General features: G+C 34.3%; 1 protein-coding gene and 1 pseudogene across 1 annotated transcript in view; one reads left to right on the forward strand and one right to left on the reverse strand.

Annotated features, from left to right (window-relative positions):
• The first annotated feature begins 348 nt into the window (after positions 1-348).
• Shoc1 (shortage in chiasmata 1) overlaps positions 349-23195 on the forward strand; it is an 85053-nt gene continuing 62206 nt past the window's right edge. The window contains exons 1-6 of the mRNA XM_063254241.1: positions 349-393; positions 4245-4365; positions 13573-13664; positions 18426-18603; positions 21535-21667; positions 21788-22004. Of these exons, the coding sequence (XP_063110311.1) occupies positions 349-393; positions 4245-4365; positions 13573-13664; positions 18426-18603; positions 21535-21667; positions 21788-22004 (786 nt within the window). The remainder of the gene's footprint in view (positions 394-4244; positions 4366-13572; positions 13665-18425; positions 18604-21534; positions 21668-21787; positions 22005-23195) is intronic.
• On the reverse strand, positions 4668-9259 carry LOC100716423 (eukaryotic initiation factor 4A-I-like; annotated as a pseudogene).

A 23195-nucleotide genomic window follows, 5' to 3' on the forward strand; every position in this document is an offset into this window, starting at 1 on the left:
TTCAAGACCACTGGAGAAAATCATTGCCCTCTTTGAAACTCTTTGGATATTTTGCCACAAAGTGATCACATTAAATATATTTCAAACTACCAACTAACATTTATACTGATTAAACAATAGAAAAATGTACAATTTTATAACAATACTCATCCTCAATTAGATTTGAAAATCACCGCAATAAATGTTACTGTATATGTAACTTTTAATATTTAGAACCTTTATAAAAAAATGAGTGAACAGAAGTTTTGTGATTATGAGAGATTTTATACTCTTGGTTTTGCTATTTTACCAACATTTAATTCTTACGTTTTCAGGTGTTGAAATTTGTACCACTTTCAAAGAAGTAAGATGTTTTCAGCATTCAAATACTGTGCAAAAGACTATTTGTATGAGGTACACTATGATCGACCTACTATGTACTTACTAATTATTATATTCTAAGTATTATTTGCATATGGTATATGATAATTTGCAGTAATCTTTAGGTTAATTTTCACTGTAATTACTTTCAGATTAATTTAAAATTACTTTCCATTTTTAATTTACCTTAAAAATTCTACTTTTGGAAGGAAATTATTATAATAATTAAACAGTGAAAATGAATGTAAAGCTATCAGAAGAAAAAACATAAAACTTGATAAGTTTCAAGTTTTTTATTAACACTAAAAAAAAATCTTTCTTGAAAGGAATTGGGGAAAAGTAATCTTTAACTTCATTATAACAGTAAAAACACGTATTGGCCATTTATGTTGGGTCAGATACTTTGTTCTGATGGATTATTAATCTACAGATTTTCCAGTTTTACAGGTTAGTAAGTAACTTTTCATAGAAGTTAAAGAGCTTGTACATATATTGGAGGTTATATTCAAACCTAAGCACATTGTTGAGAAATGTACTGAAATAGTTGTCATGCAGGAGTTCATTGCTTATGATCTTGGCAAGTTAATTTTCCATTATCTTTGTAACATTGACCACATCTACAGGACAAAAATCTACTTTAGTAAAACTAAAACTGCATTACATTTTACAGGAAATGGCTGGGCATGGTCACAAACACACACCTACCAATAATCCCAGCACTCAAGAGACTGAGACAGAAGGAGGCTATGAATTCAAGACCAGCCTGAGCTGATAGTGTGTTCAAGGCCAGCCTGGACTACATAGTGAGACTCTGTTCAGAAAAACAAACAAAAAACATTTTATAAGAAATAAGGAAGACAGGCACCTTTAGGTTTTATTATTCCCTCATAATCAAGGGAGGCAAATGTATAAGATATGCAATAGACTATATGTGGTAAAGTATTGCTGTTAAGGAATAAGAAGTTATTATGATACATTTATGAATATTTTGATCACTTGGCAAAGCACAGTATATTTATGTCTCATGAAACTTTTATCCTTGCCCATGGTATTTTAGTTTCTTACTGGTGTACTATATTCCATGATATAATGAAATATGATACTAAACAACAGAAAATCTTTATTTTCACTTTTATTAGTACATATTTGTAATACATAGTAAGTGCATTCATCATGGGGCATTGGTATACAAACATATTACATCTTGATCCTTTTTACTTCTCCTTCCTCTGTACTACCTCTCCTCTACCTCCATCCTCATATGACCTTGACAAGTTAATTTTTGAGTTTCTCATTCTTTTGAAGAATCAAGTCTTTGATTTATTGATCCTTTATAGTTCTTTAAAGTCTTAGTTTCATTAATTTCTACTCCAAACTTTATGATTTCTTTCCTTTTCTTAGTTTCAGATTTGGAATGTTCATGTTTTTCTAGGACCTTGAGCTGCATTATTAGGTTATTTATTTGGGATCACTCTACTCTTTTTGTGTAGATTTATAGCTATAAGCTTCCTTCTCAGACCGGTTTTTTTGTGTCCAGTTGATTTTTGCAGGTGTATTTCCATTGCCATTTGATGCTAGAAACTTTTAAAATTTTTTTCCTGATTTCTTCTGTGATCCAATGGCAAATCTTGCAAAAGATGCAGCACTTTGTAAACTATGAAAACAGTATTGAATCATACAGATAAGAAATCAGGCTATTATTAAATGGAGATTTTACAAAATTAGATCAATTAACAAACAAGGGGAAGGGAACAGTTTGAACATAGAAAGCAATCAGAGACATCTTAACTCCTCAACTATTTTCTAAAAATCTTTTGATCAAAGGTCGAGTACTGACTAAGATATATATTATCATATCATACAGTTTTGTAAAAATTATGACAAAAAATCAGTTATAATTATAAGCTAATTATAACATTTTTATTTGATAAAAAGCTTATCTTGCTGGCATGGTGGTGCATGCCTGTAAATCCTAGCACTCAGGAGGCTGAGGTAGGAGGATTGCCTCAAGTTTGAGGCCAGCCTGGGATACATAGTGAGTTCAAGGCCAGTTAGAACTACAAAACAAAACAAAACACCAAAACAAACCAAACAACAAATAAAAAACCCAAAACTCATCTTTTATAATTTTATTATTTTTTAGTTAAAATGCTAATCAAGCTTTCTTTCTTATTTCCTATGAATCTTTGCTCCTCATTTTATGTAAATTATCTTAGTCTTCTTGCACTTATTCTTGGATAATGATTTTGTCTTAATTAATATGTTATAAAATTTCAAGGAACATAAAACACTTGAGAAAAAATTCAAGCAACTGGCATTTGCCCAAATATGTAAAACAATGAACTCTGTGAAAAGTTAGAGTCACTAGGGGAAGGCTAGAGGAGGTTCTGTGTAAGATGTGCTTGCTTGAAAGATGAGTAGAATTTTGAGAGCTAGAGAAAAAAAGGGCATTTTTAGAGAAACACTGTAGATAGTGCTGTTGATAAAGGAATGACCACTAAATGTTTAGGAATTGGGGAGTTGAGAAGGGATTTGTCTACTTAGGGAATAAAAAAAGGTAAAGTAATGGAAGTTAATGTTAGAAAGTAAAAGGGAAGCTAAATTACAACTTTCACTAATTTATTTAACTGATTTTCCATAACTTTAAAGAAACAGTTTTCTTCATTAGATATATTTTTTAAAAATTAGAAACATATTTTCTGGTTGTAGCAAGTAAAATAGTGGAAAGGAATAGAAAACAAAAATTAACAAAAAACTCAACACCCAAAGTCAAAGGAGGAAAGGTTTTTAGTTCATAGTTTGTAAAGGTTTCAGTCCATAATCACTGGCTCCAAAGCAGAGGAGCACATAGAGGGGCAAAGTTCATGACAGAGGAAGACAGCAAAAGCAATGAGAAAGCTCAAGGCAAGGTCCCTTTCTGTCTCTTATATTGCATCCAGTCTATTGGATTAGAGTGGTGGCCATCTAAACAATGGACTGATTCAACAATCACCTTAATCCCAGCACCCTTAGTCCCAGCACCCTTAGTCCCAGCAATGTACTATGAGTCGAACATACCCTCTAGATTCAGCCACCTCCAAAAAACTCTGTGATTACATGAGGCTTTGGGGGACATCTGGACATAAACCATAATATACTGGTTAGTGGAAAAACCACAGTGTTAAATGATACATGTCTTAGTTACTTTTCTTTTTGCTGAGACAAAATGCCTGACACCCACAAGTTAAAGAAGGAAAGGTTTATTTCAATTCACAGTTTGTAGAGGTTTCAGTCCATAGTCATCTGGTTCTAAGGCATAGTGGTATGCCAGAGGGGCATTACAGGGTAGGAACTGTCCATGGCAGGGCAGGCAGGAGACAGTAGACAGCTTCCCTTTCCCTTTTATTTATCTATACTACAAGTCTTCGGGGTGGTGTCACTCACACCTAGGGGGGGCCTTCCATCACACTGAGAATTATACTAACCCAATTTAGTCATCACGCATTCTTAATCTCAGTATCACACACTCTCGATCCAGCCATCTCTGAAAAGCCCCATTAAATCCCTGAGACTTTGGCGAGACATCTACACACAAACCATAGCAATATGTTAATGATGTAATCTCATTTTTGTTTGTTTGTTTTTTGTTTTTGTTTTTGGCTGAACACACATATTTAAATATAATTTAGAGAAAAATCTGTAGAATAATATATCAAACTATTACTAATAATTGCTAGGAAACATGATTTTCTCAATTATATATGTTTGTCTTAGATGTTTTGTAACAAGCATCTACTGCTTTCAAAGAAAAATTCTGTAATTTCAAAAAATAGAGATTTTTAATGTTCTGGAAATCAATAAACAATATATGCTAAAAGACTCTATAATCTTACTTTCTCATACAGAATGTAGTTAGAAAAAAGTTTTACCAAGATGCATTATTGCTTCGAATGCCTTCATGTTTCTATGAAGATGAAAATTATACAGGAGTTACTGACAATAAATGTAGAAGGTCACAGACAAAAGGTACGTTTTGTTTTTATTTCTCAAAAATACGTGTCTGGGTTTGGGATTTTTTTGCTTCAAAAAGTGACATTTATTCAAAGAAGAAAAAGATGTTTATCCTCCTCCTTATCCCCCCAAATTAAACTCTGGTGGGGCTAGGCAGCAGGACACACCCTCTCAGATGAGATCAATGTCATTGAGGAGCGTCTCAATGTAGAGGTGTTAAAGTCTCGATGTCTCGAAGAGTCCTCATGTCTTCTTTTGTCACCTTGTTAGTAGCCTTATGCCCAAAAGGTACATCATGACCAACTGTTTATCCATGTTCAGTTTTCCCTGTTTGTGGGAAGGTCAGAACTGATGATTAAAGAAACCTGCCACACAGCAGTATCTCTAGCCAGTGGTAATAAATACTTTGCTGGAACCAGACAAGAACTTCCTCATGATCCCATCTCATGCAATTTAGTCTGCGTCTCCATGCATGGCAGGGACAGTGAAGCCTCTGGCGTGCATCTTCTTAGTGATCCAATAAGCCTTACTTGGGCTGTCAATGAAGATGACTGCCTGGATGATGGTCAAGATTTCACACAAGTTGTACAGTATGTCCAGCTTTCATTCCTGTCATTCCCCGTTAATGTAGATTGGTGCATACCCTTGAGGCTCAACTCTTCCTTCTTGACAAGAATCCAAAAGGAATCCCTTACACATTCCCTGTCATTCCCCGTTAATGTAGATTGGTGCATACCCTTGAGGCTCAACTCTTCCTTCTTGACAAGAATCCAAAAGGAATCCCTTACACATTTCCTGGTTACCTTTAACACACCAGAAGGCATTGTAGCTAATAACAAAACCATCTGTGTCTTGCTGTTGAGCTTTTGGAATATGTTGAGAATCTGGTCCTTTAATCTATGGCTCAGCATTTCATAAGCTTTGTCTAACACACACATCTTGATGTATTTGGGAGACAAGTATATCAAGTTAAGCATATCAAACATCCCAGTACCCATGATGAGGTGGGGAGCTTCCATCTGCTACTTCTGTACCTCAGCATGCATATTAGTGACTCCAACATAAGCATGACACAAGGCACCCAAGTAATCTAATGCCATGATCACCTTTTCTATCTGAGCTTAGAAAAAAGTACTCATTTACCAACTCTGACCACACAACTCTCTGATTCTTTTTTGTTTGTTTGCTTTCTTTTGTTTGTGACAGAGTCTTGCTTTATAGTTTAGGCTGGCTTTGAGCTCAGTAGATAGTCCAGACTGGCCTAGAATTTACAGTGATCCTCCTGCCTCAGCCTCCCAAGTGCTGGGATTACAGGCATGCACCATCATGCCTGGTTAGGTATCTTTACCTTTTGCTAAATTAGGGAAATTCTCTTGGATTATTTCTGTGAATAGCTTTTGTAGTCCATTTGTTTGTGTCCCTACTTCGTCACTTATGTTCTTAATTCTTAGGTTATAGATCCTCTTATCATCTTCTAGCCTTTGTATTATTGCTGTTTGTTTTCTTGTTATTTTTAAGAAGTGTTTCATTTCATGCTCCCATATTACAAGTCTGCCCTCCAATTCAGATAATCTATCCTCAGCGCCGTCACGTAGGCCAGGCACTCCCCACCAATCTATTCTACTTATATCTTGCTTTATTTCGTTAAATACTTCACTTTTGAACTCATCTATGAGGCTCTGGAGATATCTCTTTATGTCTATTGATGCCGTGCCTGATATTGCATGTTTTTGGTCCTCATTCTCCTTTGTGTTTCCCTTTCCTGGATCAGTGTTCTCAGGATTGGGGATTGAGGACCCTTTCTTGTTGCTCCCTCTTCCCATACTTTTTGTTTTTTCCATACAAGTGTATATAGGAGGCCCAGTTTTTTTTTTTCCTTTGTCGGTTACAGTTTGTTTGAATCTGCCACTTATATTGGATTTCTGGAATTTTGATTATTATATGCCTGGGTGTACACCCACTGCAGTGTACTAGGGAGACACAGACCTGGGCAGCCTCTGCTGGGCCCGCCCCTCCAGGTCAACCTACTGAAGGCTTCACTGCTAGGGTGCACCTCCAGGTGCTAGGACCTGGTTTGAGCTAGCCTACTGGATCTTAGTCTGTGGCATCACCCAGGCCAAGCGCTCCCCACCAATCCCGCTTGAGAAGGGAATATGCGACTAAAGTCACTGGAGCGTCCTGTTCCAGCTAGTCTACCCAGTCCCAGAATGTCCTCTGTTGGAGCCTCCTAGTCTATGAAACAGTCCCCTTCCTCTCACTCACCACAGGTCGATGCAGGGCTCCCCGCCAGTCCTGCTCTCAATTCCATTCGCCAGTTGCTGCTCTCAGAGCTTTTGCGCGTCTTTCTCCCTGCTGTGCCAATTCAGATGCAGCAGTGGCGGCAGGAAATTCAAATTGCAGGTTCCAGTGGCGCGGGTTCCATCTTCCACACTGAGGTTTTATCTGTTCCTGTTATAGCACCAGGATTGCATTTCCAGTTGGTTTCTCTCAGCTTAGTTTGTTCCTGAGTCAACAGGGTATATCTATCTCCTCTTGCTTAGGACTCCTCACACCACACCATTCTTGGATTTTAACCTGGGTATCTCAGAGAGCCTCCATAGCTGCTGTTATCTGTCTGCCATGTTCTCCCAGAAGTCCAATACAGTGCTTTTTAAATTAAAGACTTATTGCATTTATTCATACCACAATTCTAAGAAATTTACAAATTGGTATTTTTATTGCAGAATTTAGGTGACTAAAGGATTGGAAAGTTCACACTAGATCTAGACACACAAAAAATGAAAAGATTATGAAGTCTTAAAAATGTGCTAACATTATAAACATTTATCATAATATTTTCATCTATCTGAGAGCTGCTTAAAGTTGTAATATACTGAATATAAAATTACTTTTAAGTATGTTTGTATAAAATATCATTTTTGTTTGTAGAGGTAGACTAGGAAAGAGTAATCTCCTTGGAAGGGCTATGACGTTTATTAATATTTATTTGATATATATTATGTAACAAATACTGTTATAGGTAGTAAGGACAGAATTACTAATAAGAAAGAAACAGCTCCCCACCCTCAGTGGTTTCTCAGATTAGTAAAGAAGACATAGCAATAAAACTATTAAATATAAACTATATTTTAAATGTAAACTAATATCTCATATTTACAACCATGGAGAACACAATAATATAATATGATATGAAATTTCAGGAATAAGGACTGCTACCTCCTAAGATAGTTAGAGAAGCTATTCTGTGAAGTAGACATTTGAGTTGAGACTCGAGTTTTAAGAAGCAATAACTATGCAAAAATACAGAGGAAATTCCTTTCAAGCAAATGCAGAATGCCTGACTCAGTAATGAGCTTGATATGTTCAAGGACCAGAAAACTAAGCTATTGTAACTGGCAAAGGGAGATCCTAGATGTAAGCAGTTTTTAAAACATATGAAGCTATAATTCTACCATAATATGAAATTTACTTGCTTATTTGTATTATGGCTACAATAGATTGAGTGTTGTAAAAAAAAAAAAGCTCATTCATATGTTGGAAACCTAATCTCCTATGTAATGGCATTGTGAGGTGAAACATTTGGAAAGTCATTAGGTCATGGGAGATTAATGCCATTACTCAAGAGACCCACAGAATCTTCACTGTCCTTTCCACTATTTGAGAACACAAAGAGAAGATGGTCACCTGTGAACTCGGGAGGGCATACTCAACTAGACACTGGATCCGTTGGTACCTTATCTTAGACTTCTCAGCCTCCAGAGCTAAGAAAAATAATTATTTATTTATTTGTTTTGAGTCACTTAAGTCTATGGCATATTGATATAGTAATTAAAAATGACTAAGACAGTTGTTGATATGGGAAAACACTGGACACTTTTAAGAAGCCACTCCCTTTTATGAAAGAAATAACATAATATGCATCATACTTTCAAAATATAGTTGAGGAGCCAGGAATTGTTCTGCATGTCTGTAATCCCAGCATCCTGGGAGGCTGAGGCAAAAAGATTGCAAATTTGAGCCCAGTCTGGGCAACTTATTTAGACCCTGTCTCAAAATTTTTAGAAAGGGGGCAGGGCTGTGGAGGTAATGCAATTTAAGGCTCTGGGTTCAATCCTAGTACTGCAAAGAGAGAAAGGAACTAGGGAGGAAACAAAGAAAAAAATCTGATTTTCTGGGGGATGGAAAGGAGGGGGTGGGAGTCAAGAGTAGAGTCAGGAAAATCAATAAGGAAGCTATTATAGTGCTCCAGAATCTAGACTACAGAATGAATGTAGTCACTAGACAAAAAACTCTAACTTCCCCTAGAGTTATAGTACTAGAGCTGCGAGAAGTACTTAAAATTGAGATTATTTTAGAAGCAAGGGAGTTTAAAAACATAAATAATTTATTCTATATTTTTGACTCATCTTACCAAGTAGATAAAGGTTTCATTTCCTAAGATAGGTAAAGGCTCTTGGAGAAGCCAGTTTTTGTCCTGAGTCAATAGCTCTGGCTTGCCTCACTTATTAGGCATCTAAATGAAGGCTTTAAGAAGAGAAGTGATTAGGTTAATCTTCAGCGCAGCTGTGCATAATAGTTCTTTGCCCAATCCAGTTTGCTTTCTTTCTCACTTGTAGTTCAGAATAGCTAAAATGTGCTGGGAAATGTAACATCCTGTAATAAATAGGGAACTGCTGTAACAGTCCAGGCTCTGTTCCAATCCCACCCAAGATAGAATGTGTTTCTATGCTTTTTCCTAGCAAGTTCTAACTTGAGTTTTTAAAACCCAGGATAGGCTGTTTTTCTGAGGTTCCTCAGGTGCTGTGCAAGTGGAACACATGATGATTCCAAGATTCTGTCCATCCTCGAGCAACTTTCCTGAGCCTTGGGAGACTACATTGAATTCTAGACTGCTGTTGTCCTTTATCATCTGGGTTTTTTTTTTTTCATTTATTTTAAGTACAATAAGTTCACTTCATGTAACTTGTGTGGAGATCTCACCACACTCTGTTGGTAACGTTGTACAATCAATCTGTTTCACAAGCTAAAGTTTCAAATTGGAATTCTCCATACAGAGAATTCACAGTATATAGATTTCCTCATGAAACTGAGGGACGTCACCAATAGCATAGTGTAGTTTTATAGAGTATAGATAGAGCACAGAGAATAAGACAGACCCCTGGATCACTCCAGTAGTTAGAAATTTCATGTAGAAGGGAATCAATTAAGAAGTAACATAGGAAAACCAGATGAGAGTGGTGGTGTAAAATTCTAAAGGAGAAAGTGCTTCAAAAGAAGGAAGAAATAAAAATCTTGGCTCCTACTGAAAGATCAAGTAAGATGAGAATAGTAAGTTGACCATTAACTTTGCTAAAGTAAATCATCAGTAACCTTGACAAGAGTTATTTCCCTGAAATAATGGTTATTAATATGATTAGGACATGATTGGATTGGGATTGGAGTATACTGAAATATGACTGGAGTATGTTCAGAAAAGTTTGAGAAGTGGGAAAGTAAGATGATGAGCTTGGATAACAAAGATATTATTTTATTTTATTTTATGCATTTATTTATTGGTACCAGGGATTGAACTCACAACCTCAATTTACAACCTTGTGCTTTCCAGGCAGGCACTTGTGCTGCTGAGCTACATCCATGGCCACAAGAAATTTTTTTAGTGAGGGAAAATTTTTAAACAAAACACTGGCTAAGGGGAGAATGAGGTGAAGAGAGTTATGTTTGGTTTTTGTTTTAAACATTGTTTTTTAAAAAATACGACAAGAAACTAAAATTTTTTAGCTGTGTGGTAGTATATGCCTGTAATCCCAGCACTCAGGAGACTGAGGTAGGAGGATTATCTCGAGTTTGAGGCCAGCCTGGGTTACAAAGTAAGTTTAAGGCCATCATGAAATACATAGTGAGTTTGTTATTTTATTTTACTTTTGCCAGTGGAAATAAACTTGAAAAAAGAATGTGATGAAGCAGGAAGTAAAAAAAGATAGGAGCAACAATATAGCTAGGTAAGCTGGTATTTAATAGGCACCAGAACGTTGCTTCTCTTGTATACATGGGAGGATTGAGTTTGTAGGTACTTATGCCAGTAGGTTGGTAAAATTGATGGTAGAAAATGAAGTAGTTCTTCTTTATTTGTATCAATTTTGCATGTGAAAGCAAAGTCATAGAAAGGGGACAGGAGAAATAAATATTAAGAATTGGAGGAGAAATTGCAAAATAGCTATCTTAAAGAGCAAGAAAGCCACTCTTATTGTAAGATGTACTATTTCATCTGTTGGTATTGGATATTTGGAATATCCAATATCCATTTGGAATTTGTGATTATAATCTGAAGTTAATTCCTGCAGCATAATAGAATAATTTTTCAATAATATTCAGCTGTTACAAAGTACATACACAGAAAGTTGAGTAGGGGTTTCCATAAATTAATATAAGGGTAAGAGCAGCAAGAGAAGCAAGAGTTTTTGTGAGACTGTAATTATGAGACTTTATGGAGCCTACACTGTATACGAAAGGATGTGTTAACATGAGATAGAGTGACAAATGTTATGAAAACTGAAGAGTTGATGGATATTAGGTATCAGCTTAAAAATACAGAATAGTGTTTATCATACTGTTGCTTTAAAAGTACAGAGTGGAAAAGGGTTTATCGTTTCTTCTTTTATTTCTTTTTAAAAATAATAATGATAGCCAAAACTTACTGAGAATTTACAATATGTCAGCAACTGCTCTAAATAATTTATATGTCTTATAACATAATCTTTACTATAAGAGTGTCAAATAGCCATCTTCATTCCTAATTTGTACACAACGTACAAAGAGATTGTGAGATTTACCTGAGATCATGAAGTTAATAAGCAGTACTACAAGAATTAAAATCTAGGCAGAGTGATTCCAGAACCTGTATTCTTAACTACTAAACTTCTATATTTTTTCAGTGAGGCACAGACTGATGTTAAGAGATTGATTTAACACAACAAAACTAGTAAGCAATAATATTAATAGTAGAATATAGGTAATAGAATACTCAGTTGCATATGCTAACACTAGTATTTGACATGATTGATCTCTTTAAAGAACCAGTGGTCTAATTTGGGAGGCAAGCTATAGATGCATACAAATTTAAATATAGATGTGTATATGACTAAATTAGAGAGTGCTATAGACAGTATCATAGACCTTTAAGAAAATGGTCCATGGGATGATAGTGCCAGCTAAGCAAAACAGAATTCAGAAAAGAAAAGAGAGTATGTTTCAGGAAATGTCCTGACTATAAAGTTTTGTTGGTAGCAGGTTATAAAAATGATAATGATGGAATTAGGTATTTGGAATTAGGTATCACTTTGGAAAAATTAGAAGATGTTTTCAAAGTACATGCTGAATATTTAAATTTTTAAGAAGTATTAAAAATAAATGACATATTGACATCAGTCCCTTTCAGAACATTCCATCTTACTTTAAACACACTTAGGCTAGCATTCTTGGCAGTTTCTGAAGTCATTGTAGAAGTCTTCTTTCATGGGTATCTTTAAGAGATATACTCAAAATATGGCAAATGGTGCTCCCTAGTGCCATCCAATGAAAAACATTGCAAACATTCACAGAACAAAAAAAGGGGGGATCAAGGGATGAGTGGAGGGGAGAGGGAATGAATAAAAAGGGATAAAGAAAGAAATTAAGATATGTACATGTACCAACTTTCCACATAGAATGTAAGGGTTATGTACTATATATGTGTATTAATAAACTAAAATTTTAAAAAATAAATAATTTGGGAGAAAAAAGAAAAACATCACGTGTCTTCATATGCATTATTGATAGAATCTGACATTATGTGATTTCTGGCTCTTTTTTAAATCTTTTTTTACTATTTTGAAGGTAGTAAAATACAACAGAACAAAGCCAATTGACACAGTATAGTGAAATTGGTACAGAGCTTCACAGCAGGTTACTGGGATAACAGAAATAGGTATCACAGTATATCTTGTTATCTTCACAATAGTTGTTCTTTCAATCATGTATAGCAAAATAAAATGAAATACAGAACATTATAGAACTTATCAAAGCAGAATATTGAATAGAGCAGTACCATTAATCAGAATAAAGCAAAATAGTAGTAAAAATATTTGCCTTCAAAGAGATGGAAAAAGGAAATCTCCCTTATTTGCTATATTGCATATGGTCAACCTCCCAAGAGATCTCTGGTTCCCATTTGCTAATGGGGGACAGGGGAAGTGGGATGTTTTACTTTCAGCCTGTGTACCTAGGCTCACTATTGCTTAACAGGGAGGCAGGCTGGTTGCTTGGTTTCCTAGCGCCATAAGTTCCAACGTGGCACAGATCTCAGGAGACACTGGTGGTTCTCCCCTTGGAGAGGCTGCAGCCTGCCACATCACAGCTGCTTACCAGGGAGGTGAGCTGGTTGCTTGGTTTCCCAGTGCCCTAAGTTCCAACATGGTGCAGGTCTCAGGAGATGCTGGTGGTTCTTCCCCTGGGGCAGCTGCAGCCTGTGATTTCTGGCTGTTATTTAAAGTCAAAATTACCATAAAAGGTAAGCATTTGGAATCATTTCATGACACTGAGGCAACCACAACAGCACAACTGAAGCTGCTCACTAAAGAGGACTTCTAGAACTGCTTTAGAAGATAACAAGAATGATGGATCAAATGTGTTTAAAATGAAGGGAAATATTTTAAGGGTAATTAATTGGCAATGTGTCATTTACTGTAATGAATATTTTTAAATGTAAATATTCACTGGATTTTGGTCACATCTTTATTTGTGATAAAGTTAGCACACAAAAGTGAAAGGTGAAAGTTCAGCTTCTTTCTATTAAGTATAAAAGAAATTTTTATTTATTTTTAAAAATTTGGAGGAGGTGGGCATGGTGGTGCATGCTATAATGCCAGTACTTGGAAGGCTGTGGCAGGAGGATCCTTGGGAGTTCAAGACCAGTTTGGGTTATAAAGTAAGCTTAAGGCCAGCCTGAGCTGCATAGGAAGAACTTGTCTCAAAAGGACAAAAAACTTTTTTTTTTTTTTTTGCTGATGTTCTTTTTTTGAGACAAGGTCCTAGTACATAGTGCAGGTTGGCCTTGAATTCACTATGAAGGTCAGGTGGGCCTCAACCTGTAACAATCCTCTTGCTTCCGTGCCGGTATTACAGTCATGTGCCACCAAGCCTAGCAAAAGAGCATTTAGAGCTAATGTTTGTCATTCTCCTTTCCAGCCTCAGCTGTTTCTGTTCCACGAATGACAGATACCCTAGTATCAGATCAGTTGAAAGCAACTTCCTTTGTGGAGGATTTCCTTGAGAAGGATGTATCCTTAACCTCAGATTTTCCTTTATGTCTAGAAGGAAATAAACAGTAAGTACCACAGGCACCTGAAAAGAGAAAAATCCCTTCCTTTATCTTCTTATGCATTTCCTTCTTTTGCCTGAAAATAAAAGGCCTAATTTGAACCACAAAGGAGAGATTAATTAGAAGTAATTTATATCCTCTCTGGATTTTTCTCTCATTTATCAGATTTTATTCCCTGTGCATTTGTGATAGGGCAAAATATGTTATTATTTGTTCTGAAATAGAACAAATACATTATTATACTTTTAATCAATAAATAAAACAATAGGGAGTGCTTATCAAAAATATTTTAATATCAGTCTTTTTTCTATAGTATAAATGCAGATTTAAAGCTATTTTCTAGTGTATTTTGTGAAAATTTTATTGTTAGTTTAGTCATTATTCAAATATTTGCATATTTATGTTTTATATATAGGATACAAAATCAAATATGACAGAGACTTTGCCATCAAACACACAAGAAAACAGAAGAGTAATTCATTAATAAATAATTATAAAATGATATGCAGAATACAATGGCAATAATAAGCATACAGAACATACGATATGAGGAAGCACATCTAACTTGTGTGACATTGTTAATGTAGGAATAAATTAGAGATTTCAGGGCAAATATAAATAATTTATTGCTGTACTTCTTGCAGAGTGTTAATCCATCCAGTAAAAATTTCATTATTATTCACATTTTTTGGGCCAGGGATGTAATTCAGCAGCACAGCACCTGCCTTGCAAGCACAGTTTTTGTGAGTTTGAGTCCCAGTACAAAAAAAAAGCAGATATATTTTCAAGTTTTAGTAATTTAAGTTTTCCTTGTTTGAAATTTTTAAAAAATTTTGAAATGTGTTTAGACTCTGTAAACAATAAAGCCCAATATATAGTTTCTCTCATCTAGAAATATACAAGTTGGGTTAGAAAGATAATAAATAGACATAGAAAAAATAACAATGTAGAAATTAGAAGAGTATAAGATGACCAACATAAGATCTATTATAAGACATAAGACCAATAAGATGATCTGTCAGCTAGGTGGTGTGGAGTATAGCTGTGACCTCAGGTACTAGGGAGGTTGAGGTGGGAGGATTGTGATTTCATGACCAATCTGGGCAACATGGCAAGATATGTAAAAAAAAAAAAATCTATTCCTGATTAAACTCTTGAAAAGTGAGGAATGGTTTAGTGAAAAGTACTTTGCATTATGAATTAAAAGATGTGGATTTCAACTCGATTTTAAAAAGTCAATTGCTAATTACTTGACTAGTCGCTTTATTCTCTGACTCTGTTGGTACGATCATGGACCAGTGCTTCTTAAACTTTACTGTATACATGAATCAGCTGAGAGTCTAATTAAAATACAGATTCTGATTCAGTCAGTCTGTTTTGGGGTCTTAGAGTCTGCATTTTTAATGTACTCATAAGTACTACCAATGCTGCTGATCCAAATATAAGATGATTTCTAAGGTCTCTGTCTACCATATGAGTTTGATTGGTAGGGCTGTGTATTTATAAGTAGAAGAGACCATCTTCATAAAAAGTAGAATGGAGCTTGGGTTGAGCTCTGGAGGAGAAACTAACTTAAGAATAAGTATTTAGGGCAGAAAAAATTTCCTAAAGGGCTAGAAGTAGGAACATACAGTTAGCATGCAGTAAAGGTTTGCTATGATATGTATGGCTCAAACCAAAGAGTGATCTGTGAAAGGCTAATAATGCTGCTGTGAATGTCTGTGTCGAGTTTTTGTGTAAGCAGTTACCCATCTAGAATTGGAATTACTGGGTCATATAGCAACTCTGTTTAACTGTTTGAGGCATTGCTATACATTTTCATTCCCGTTAGCAGGGTGTAAAGGTTACAACTTATTTGTATTCTTTAAATAATTATCACTTAGTTTTTTTTTAGTAATGGCTGTCTAAGTTAGTGCCTCAGTTTATCTCATTGTAGTTTTTTTTTTTTTTTTGTAGTACAGGGATTGAACTCGACCTTGCGCTTGCGAGGCAGGCTCTAATGTCGCTGAGCTAAATCCCCAGCCCTCTCATTGTAGTTTTGATTTTCATCTCCCTGATGGCTAATCATTTTGAGCATTTTCATGCACTTATGGACTACTAGTAAATCTTTGGAGAAATGGCTATGTAAATCTTTGCTCATTTTTTAAACTATCTTGTTGTTAGGATTTTAAGTGTTCTTTGCCAGATATCGTGGCACATACCTGTAATCCCAGAACTCAGAAGGCCTACAGAAGGATTACAGATAGTTTGAGGCAAGCATGAACTACACAGTGAGATCTTTTCAATAAATACATAGATATATACATGCATACATGCATACATATCTTATATATGCCCAATATAAGGCTTTATTAGATACATGGAAATTAGATATATTGCAGATATTTTCTCCAGTGGATTATCTTTTTACTCTTCTTTTGTCATTCAGACTGAGTCTTGCTATGTAGTTGAGGCTGGCCTTGAATTCTCAGTGATCTTCCTGCCTCAACCTCTTAAATGCCACCATACCTGGCTTCTTTTTACCTTTTTGATAGTATCCTTTGAAATGTAATTTTGTTTAAAGTTTGATATAATTCAGTTTATCTATTTTTACTTTTGTTACTTATGCTTTTAGTGTCATTTCTAAGAACTCTTTACATAACCCAAAGTCACAATGAATTAGTCCTTTATTTTCTTCCAAGAGTTTGCCTGTGACTTATTTTTTAAACTCTGGAGTCAGATAAACTGGCTCATTTGTTTGCCTATGGCTCTTCTAAAGAATGAATCAGATCATGAAATGCTTTTTATAACCCACCAACAACGTCTCAGTGCATGAACAGTAAAAGCTGAAGTGCTTAACAAGGCTTACAAGGTCTACAATGATTTGTTCTCTACTGACCTATCTAAACTTCCTTTGTTCTTCTTACCCTGAACTTTGTTTTTCTTAAGAGTATGAAAAGCTTATTTTCTCTTTTAAGGCTTGTGTAGTTCACTTCCAACCATTATTCAGGTAGCTACAGAAGTATCGACTCTTTACTACACTTTCCAAAATACCCACGTAAGCCAAACGTGTGGGTACCTGCCTATAATCACAGCACTCTGGGAGGCTGAGGTAAGAGGATCACATGTTCAAGCCCAGCCTAGACAACTTTTTTTTTTTTTTTTTTTTTTTTGTCTTTTTTCGTTTTTATCGGTACCAGGGATCGAACTCACGACTGCCTGCTTGCAAGGCAGGAGCTTATGCCGCTGAGCTAAATCCCCAGCCCCCCAGCCTAGACAACTTAACACCTTTATGAAACCTTGTCTCAGGAAAAGAAAAAAAAAAAAGCTTGGACTATAGCTCAGTGCAAAAGCCCTGGGTTTGATCACCAGTACTGTAAAATAGATAAGTAAATGAATCAGCCTACCTCCTACCAACTATCTGGCCCTTACTTGATATCCAAATATTTTGTTTCATTTCATAATTAACAGTTTTTCAATCTTATGTGGTTATTTCTTTATTCTAGCCTCTCTTTAACAGGTAAAACTCTAACATGTTTGTTAGAGCATGAACTTTGTTTTCTATACCAGTCCATTTTCAGCACCTAGAATAGTATCAACACACTGTAGATAGTAAATAAATAGTTTTCTTATGGAGTTAACAAATGGCAGTGGGTGAAACTGCCCATAAAAAATGATAGCGAAAGAAAGTGAGGGTTATCTAGACTTTGAAACTTCAGAAATACCATATTTATGGGTTTAGCAAAGGAGGAGGCACCAATGAAAAGAGAATGAATAACATTAGAAAGGGAGATAAAAAGAGAGTCAAAAACACTGACTTTTTTAGATCATTCGAAGGAAACAGAATCTTTTCTCCGAGTAATAGTAATAAATATTATTACAAAATGCTGACTGTGTCAGAAACATTTGCTTAAAAGACAGTAGATATTATAAGCACTAAATTCTGAAATCTATAAAGATCCACATATGAATCAGTGCTCTTAAGGAACAACATGAAATGGGAGAGTTAGAAAATTCCTTCTTATACCTGTATTGCTTTAAGAATGAATGAAAATTTTTAGAAACTTTTCTATGTACGAGTTTAAGATGCAGCATATTCATATTTTTCTCCATGTGTATCGGTGAGTTATATTAATTTTTGTTCTTTCAATCTGCACAAGGAAATTATTAGGGCTAAACTATTTTAGGGTATCAGCAAAAAGCTGTATTAGAATGTGTAGCTAAATTATAAAAAGTGTTTATCTGTTAGAAGATCTCTTGTAATGTCAATACCATAATAATATAGACAATGACAGATATACCTATATCAATCAGAAAACAAGTAAGTATAGATAAGTTTAAGAGAGCAAAAAGGAAAAAAAAAAAAGTTCCAAACTGGGATCCAAAGGAAAGGTGCATCCTTCTGCATTAATAGGGAGGGATCCTGCTCATCCATTCCAATGATATATAAACATGCCCATGCTTTATTGTTCAGCAGAAAAGAGCAGGTTACAGACTACCATATCTGTGAGTCCACTTTAGTTTTTAAATATGTAAAAATAATTGAGAAATTTGTATAATTTTTGTGTTGACCTCAAGTGGAAAGGCTATGCGTTTGTTGGAATTAGATTAATTTTTACCACAATGAACATATACTAAAAATATATTACTTTATATTACTAAAATATATTACTTTATATTACTAAAAATAGTTTATAATATGATGTAGATAAAATCTTTGATTTTATAATGTTCTAGAAAGACAATTACAGGAATGGAGATTCAGGTTAATGGTGAGTTTGAAGAAATTGTCCCAAGTTCAAACCCAAACTCCCAAACTGAAGTAGAGGAAGGCTTATATATTCACAAGGACTACAGTGAAGTCTTTACAGTTGACAATTACTTGGAAGACTGTCCAGCACTTCAGGCGCAGAACCAAGGTACGGCATTTGTTATTTCAATTGTCATGAAATATTTCTTACTAGTATATTTTTTACTTCAGTGAGTTTTTAAATTGGATTCTTAATATTATTAAAGATGTCTTCCTACTTTAGTCCAAGCCTTGCCATGTTAAGAAAATAGTTTTCCTCTTTTATATTAATTTTTGTGAATTGGAATTTTAATGGGGAAGTTAAATTTGCTAAGCCTCAAAATAATTTACATAGCATGCTCATAATATATTGTTGTAATGACTTTGGTATCTATGTATGAATATCATAACACAGCAATCTAGTGTAACATTAAAATACTGGATTACAAAGTTATGGTTATACATATCTCAAAACATGCTGTGATTTTAAAATCTCATCTAATTTTAAATCTTTGTATGTATCACATTTCCCAGTTTAAGAGCAAAAACGTATGTTCTCATTTCCAAGTATTTCATTAAATTATATTCCTAAACATGGAATTATTTGGTATTTCTTTTAGCAATATGTCCACTAGCGTAGTATCAGAATATGTTGTTAATACCAGCTTTATTTATCATTATTAGTATATTATTGATGATGTTGTAATAAATTTAAACCAGTAGACAAAAATACATTTTGAATTGTGTTTTTAAAATTACAGGTATTTACTGGCCATCTGCTCCTTTTCTCCTGTAAAATGATTCTTTCCTTTGTATATATTTCTATTTATATATATTGTCTGTATATATAAAGACATCAGTAACTACAAATGCATTAAAACCTAACCAGTTCTGTTAATGTTTCCTTTTACTTAAGTTTTCTTTCATTTCTTTTATACTTAGAAAATTCTTCCATAATTAAATAACTACTTACATTTAGTTCAGATTTTATATAATCTTTTTGTACATTTTGGTATTTAAAAGCAGGAAAAATATTACTTCTAAGTGTTTTGGCACTTGTCCCAGTATCATTCATGGAAAAAGCCTTCCTTTCCTACTGATTAAAAATGCTGCTTATATCATTCAGTACATTCTTACATTAAAGTTTATTTCTATTATGTCCTATTGTTTTGCTTATTATTGCAACAATATCATATGGTATTAACTAATATATAGTTACAAAATACATTTATTTCTCAATAAAGTATATCTGTTAGAAAGCAATTAATGATTTTATCAGGCACTTTAGTGAACTCTTTTAGTTGTTTTCTTTCACCTATCTTGGGTTTTCTAGCTAGGCAAATGTATCTTCTGTAGAGAATCAACTTATCTTCTTTCCTACCAACAGGCTTCTTTTTTTTTCTTCTCCTTTTCTCCTTCTCCTTCTCCTCCTGCTCCTTCTGCCTCTCATCCTTCTCCTCCTCCTTTCCCTCCTCCTCCTTCTTCTTTCTTTCATAGCTAACTGGCAAAAAATTGTTTCCTGGTGACAGTTTAACATTCCTCTATAATACATGCAAACAGTCTGTGTATCTGTGGAGCACATATAGTGGTTGTTATGAAGTAAGTACTCTATGGAATGCTATATAGCCATAAGAATATAAGGATGCAGCACCTATCATAAACAGTCTTTTTATCATTATTTAAACAAAACAAAACAAAAACCTTTGGTTGTGGTGAGATGCTGCCCTCCAGTGGCTCCATCAAAAAAGGGTAGTTGGCAAACAAGATCTTTTTACACAGATGTTCCCATGCACTCCTAGAAATATTAAAATATGGCTACAGATTAAGAAGATGGCTACTGTTATTATGACCTCATTAATATTTGCAGAATGAATTACATAAATAAACCATCTTTAACTTCTCGAATAAGCCTCTTTAAACATGGAATTGATTGTCTAGCTTCCTTATCCTGTTATGAAAAGCTTTTGTTCATGAGTGCATCAGGAATTTAACAGGTTCAGATAAGCAGTCTCTTAGAACGCTGATTTCTACTGTAGGTTCTCTTTTGGAATGTCTGTTTAACTCCAGACAAATGAATGTCACCGGCTGTTTCCCTTACACAACCTGTTTATTAGACACATGCATACCACTTCTGTGGTTGGCCATAAGAGACATCACCACCTCAAAACCTCATACTAATTCCTCTCTCATTACATTCTGCCATCACTTCATTGAAGGCCTCTGCCTGGAAACAGAGTCCACTTCTCCTTCCTTCATGTGGTGCCCTTCATGGTGGAGTTTGACATTCTGAAGATTTCCTTATCTGAGCATACATTTTTCTTCTTCATTTGCTTTTTCTTTTTCCACTTAGCAACTTATGAAGGAAGGCTTTATGCCCTGTCGCATTGTACAAATCAATTAAGGCTCTCAAATACTTAGGATTTTAAAGTAACCCAAATATAACAAGGTGGCGATAGGAAAAAATTTCCCCAGTAATTATTAGAAGTACTGTTACTCAATATTGAATATATAACACTTCTCAAATACTGTTGCTATATAATTTTCATTGTAATTAACTTTATAGCAACCATATAAAGCAACGATGTGTAAATACTTTTAGGATGATAGAATCAGAGTTGGTTTCACTTGTAGGCTTTGTAGACCATTTCTGTTCCCTAAAAATCTGTCTACAGTGATAAACTGGGAGATTTATGAGTTTAAAAGATAGAAGGAAGAGAAGACTAGGGTCAAACTAAGTCAAAAGATTTTATTTCTTTAACTTTTGCTGGATATTTTGGAGCACCTCCATCGATTAAATAAATTTTTATTGATAAAATATAATTCATTATAATACAACTATTTTGGAACATTTGGTTACTCTTCAGTGTACCAAATAATATTAAAATTTATGGAGATTTTCTGTGTGTTCTAGTACTGTGTTATATATTCTCATACGCATAGTACAATGAAGAAGTAAAGGTTTCAAGATATGTTTTTAAAAACCAAATTGTATCTAATGGTTAATTATAGTAGCGATCTACATCCCTTTGTATAACTTTTAGATTTTTAACTTTCTTTTCAGATTTATATATTGATAATGAAGAAGTAACTTTTGCAAATGATTTGATGACTGATAAAAGTCAACTACCAATTTTAAACACTCCAGTTTTGATAAAGGACCCCCTTTTAGACTGCAAAGAAGCTAATTTTCCCAGGTATTTCAGCATCCAGTGCTATAAATACTTTTGAAGAGGAAATATTCTTTGTATGAAAACTTTTCAATGTTATCAGTGATATTTGCCCTTGCTTTATTTCAACTTTCATTTTAATCATTGTTATGTTTTTATTGACTGTTATATAAGTTGCTATTTAATAAATATTAATTGTTTGGGTTTTGTTTTAAGGAAATGTTTCTCTTTTCAAGAAGATTTAGAAATTTCTGTGAAAGAAGATTTTTATATGGATAAAGAGAATATTTATCAGGAGAAACTGGAAGACCCAGTAGGTTTGAGTGAGGTTGTAACATTTGCTTTCAATAATAGCTTTATAAAAGTAAGGGAGCACACTTTTATAAATTTTAGTAATATACATGACATTTTACAATGCTATATTTTAAAACTTTGTTAATAGGTTGAATGTATATCAATTAAGGGATCAAATAGATTTCTGAGTAGTGGTTCTCAGCCTTAGCTGTACGTTGGAATTACCTGAGATTTTTTAAAAAGTTGAAGTCAGGTGCTGGGGATTTAGCTTAGCAGCGTAAGTGCCTGCCTTGCAAGTGCGTGGCTGTGAGTTCGATCCCCAGTACCAAAAAAAAAAAAAAAAAAAAAAAAAAAGTTGAAGTCTGAATTCCATCCAGATATATTCTGATTTAATGGATTTTGTGTATGACCTATTTTTATAGATTTTTAAAACCATTCTCAATGATTTTAATCAATATACCTAGTACAGATATTACACAGTCATGTGCAACTTAAAAACGAATAAGAGCTAGAAATGTTGGTTTGTGAGTTATGCACAAAACAAATGGTATTTGAGCTATAAAAAAGTGATCTCATTGAGGGAATAAGAATATGGATTGTCTCATATGTATAAGGAAGACAGCATCCTTGCATATTAAAAACCAAATTCTCAAAGAAAACCTTTTGTTTTTAGCATACAATTCCAATAGCTCACAAAATTGTTGTTATATTACCATATAAAGAATATTAGCAGTTGGGACTGCAAATAATTCTTTGTAAAAATTTAGGTCCATATAGATTAGATACATTCACTAAATTAATTAAAAATTTTTCAAGGGCAACTGAAAGTCTTTTAAATTAGGGACATTCCTTAATATAGTCAAATAATGGACACGCTGTACAGTTAAAGCACTTAAAGAGTTTTCTTACAGTTAAAAATGTAACATGATGGTAAAATTATTAATTCATCTGTTGGTCCCTTTCATCTTGTCCATCTTTTCCTCCCCAATTAATTCTGAGAATTGAGCATGTAATGAGTTTCACTTGTTGAAGAATCCAGTTTTGTAGGTATAAAAGAGAAACATTCCTTGGGGGTACAGTAAAGGTTCATTCTATGCCATCATATATTTTCACTTCTCTAGTCACCATCTCTTATTTGCTGCAAAAATTATTTTTAATTTCTCATTTTAAAATTTTGCTACTAGTCAACAAGAAGATACTTGTGCATCTAGGGATACAGTACATCACTCATATAATGAGTTAACATAAAAGATACTACTCA

The sequence above is a fragment of the Cavia porcellus genome, unplaced genomic scaffold, assembly GCF_034190915.1.
Source record: "Cavia porcellus strain 051 isolate PalLab524CR breed Dunkin Hartley unplaced genomic scaffold, mCavPor4.1 scaffold_1, whole genome shotgun sequence".
Taxonomy (NCBI): Eukaryota; Metazoa; Chordata; class Mammalia; order Rodentia; family Caviidae; genus Cavia; species Cavia porcellus.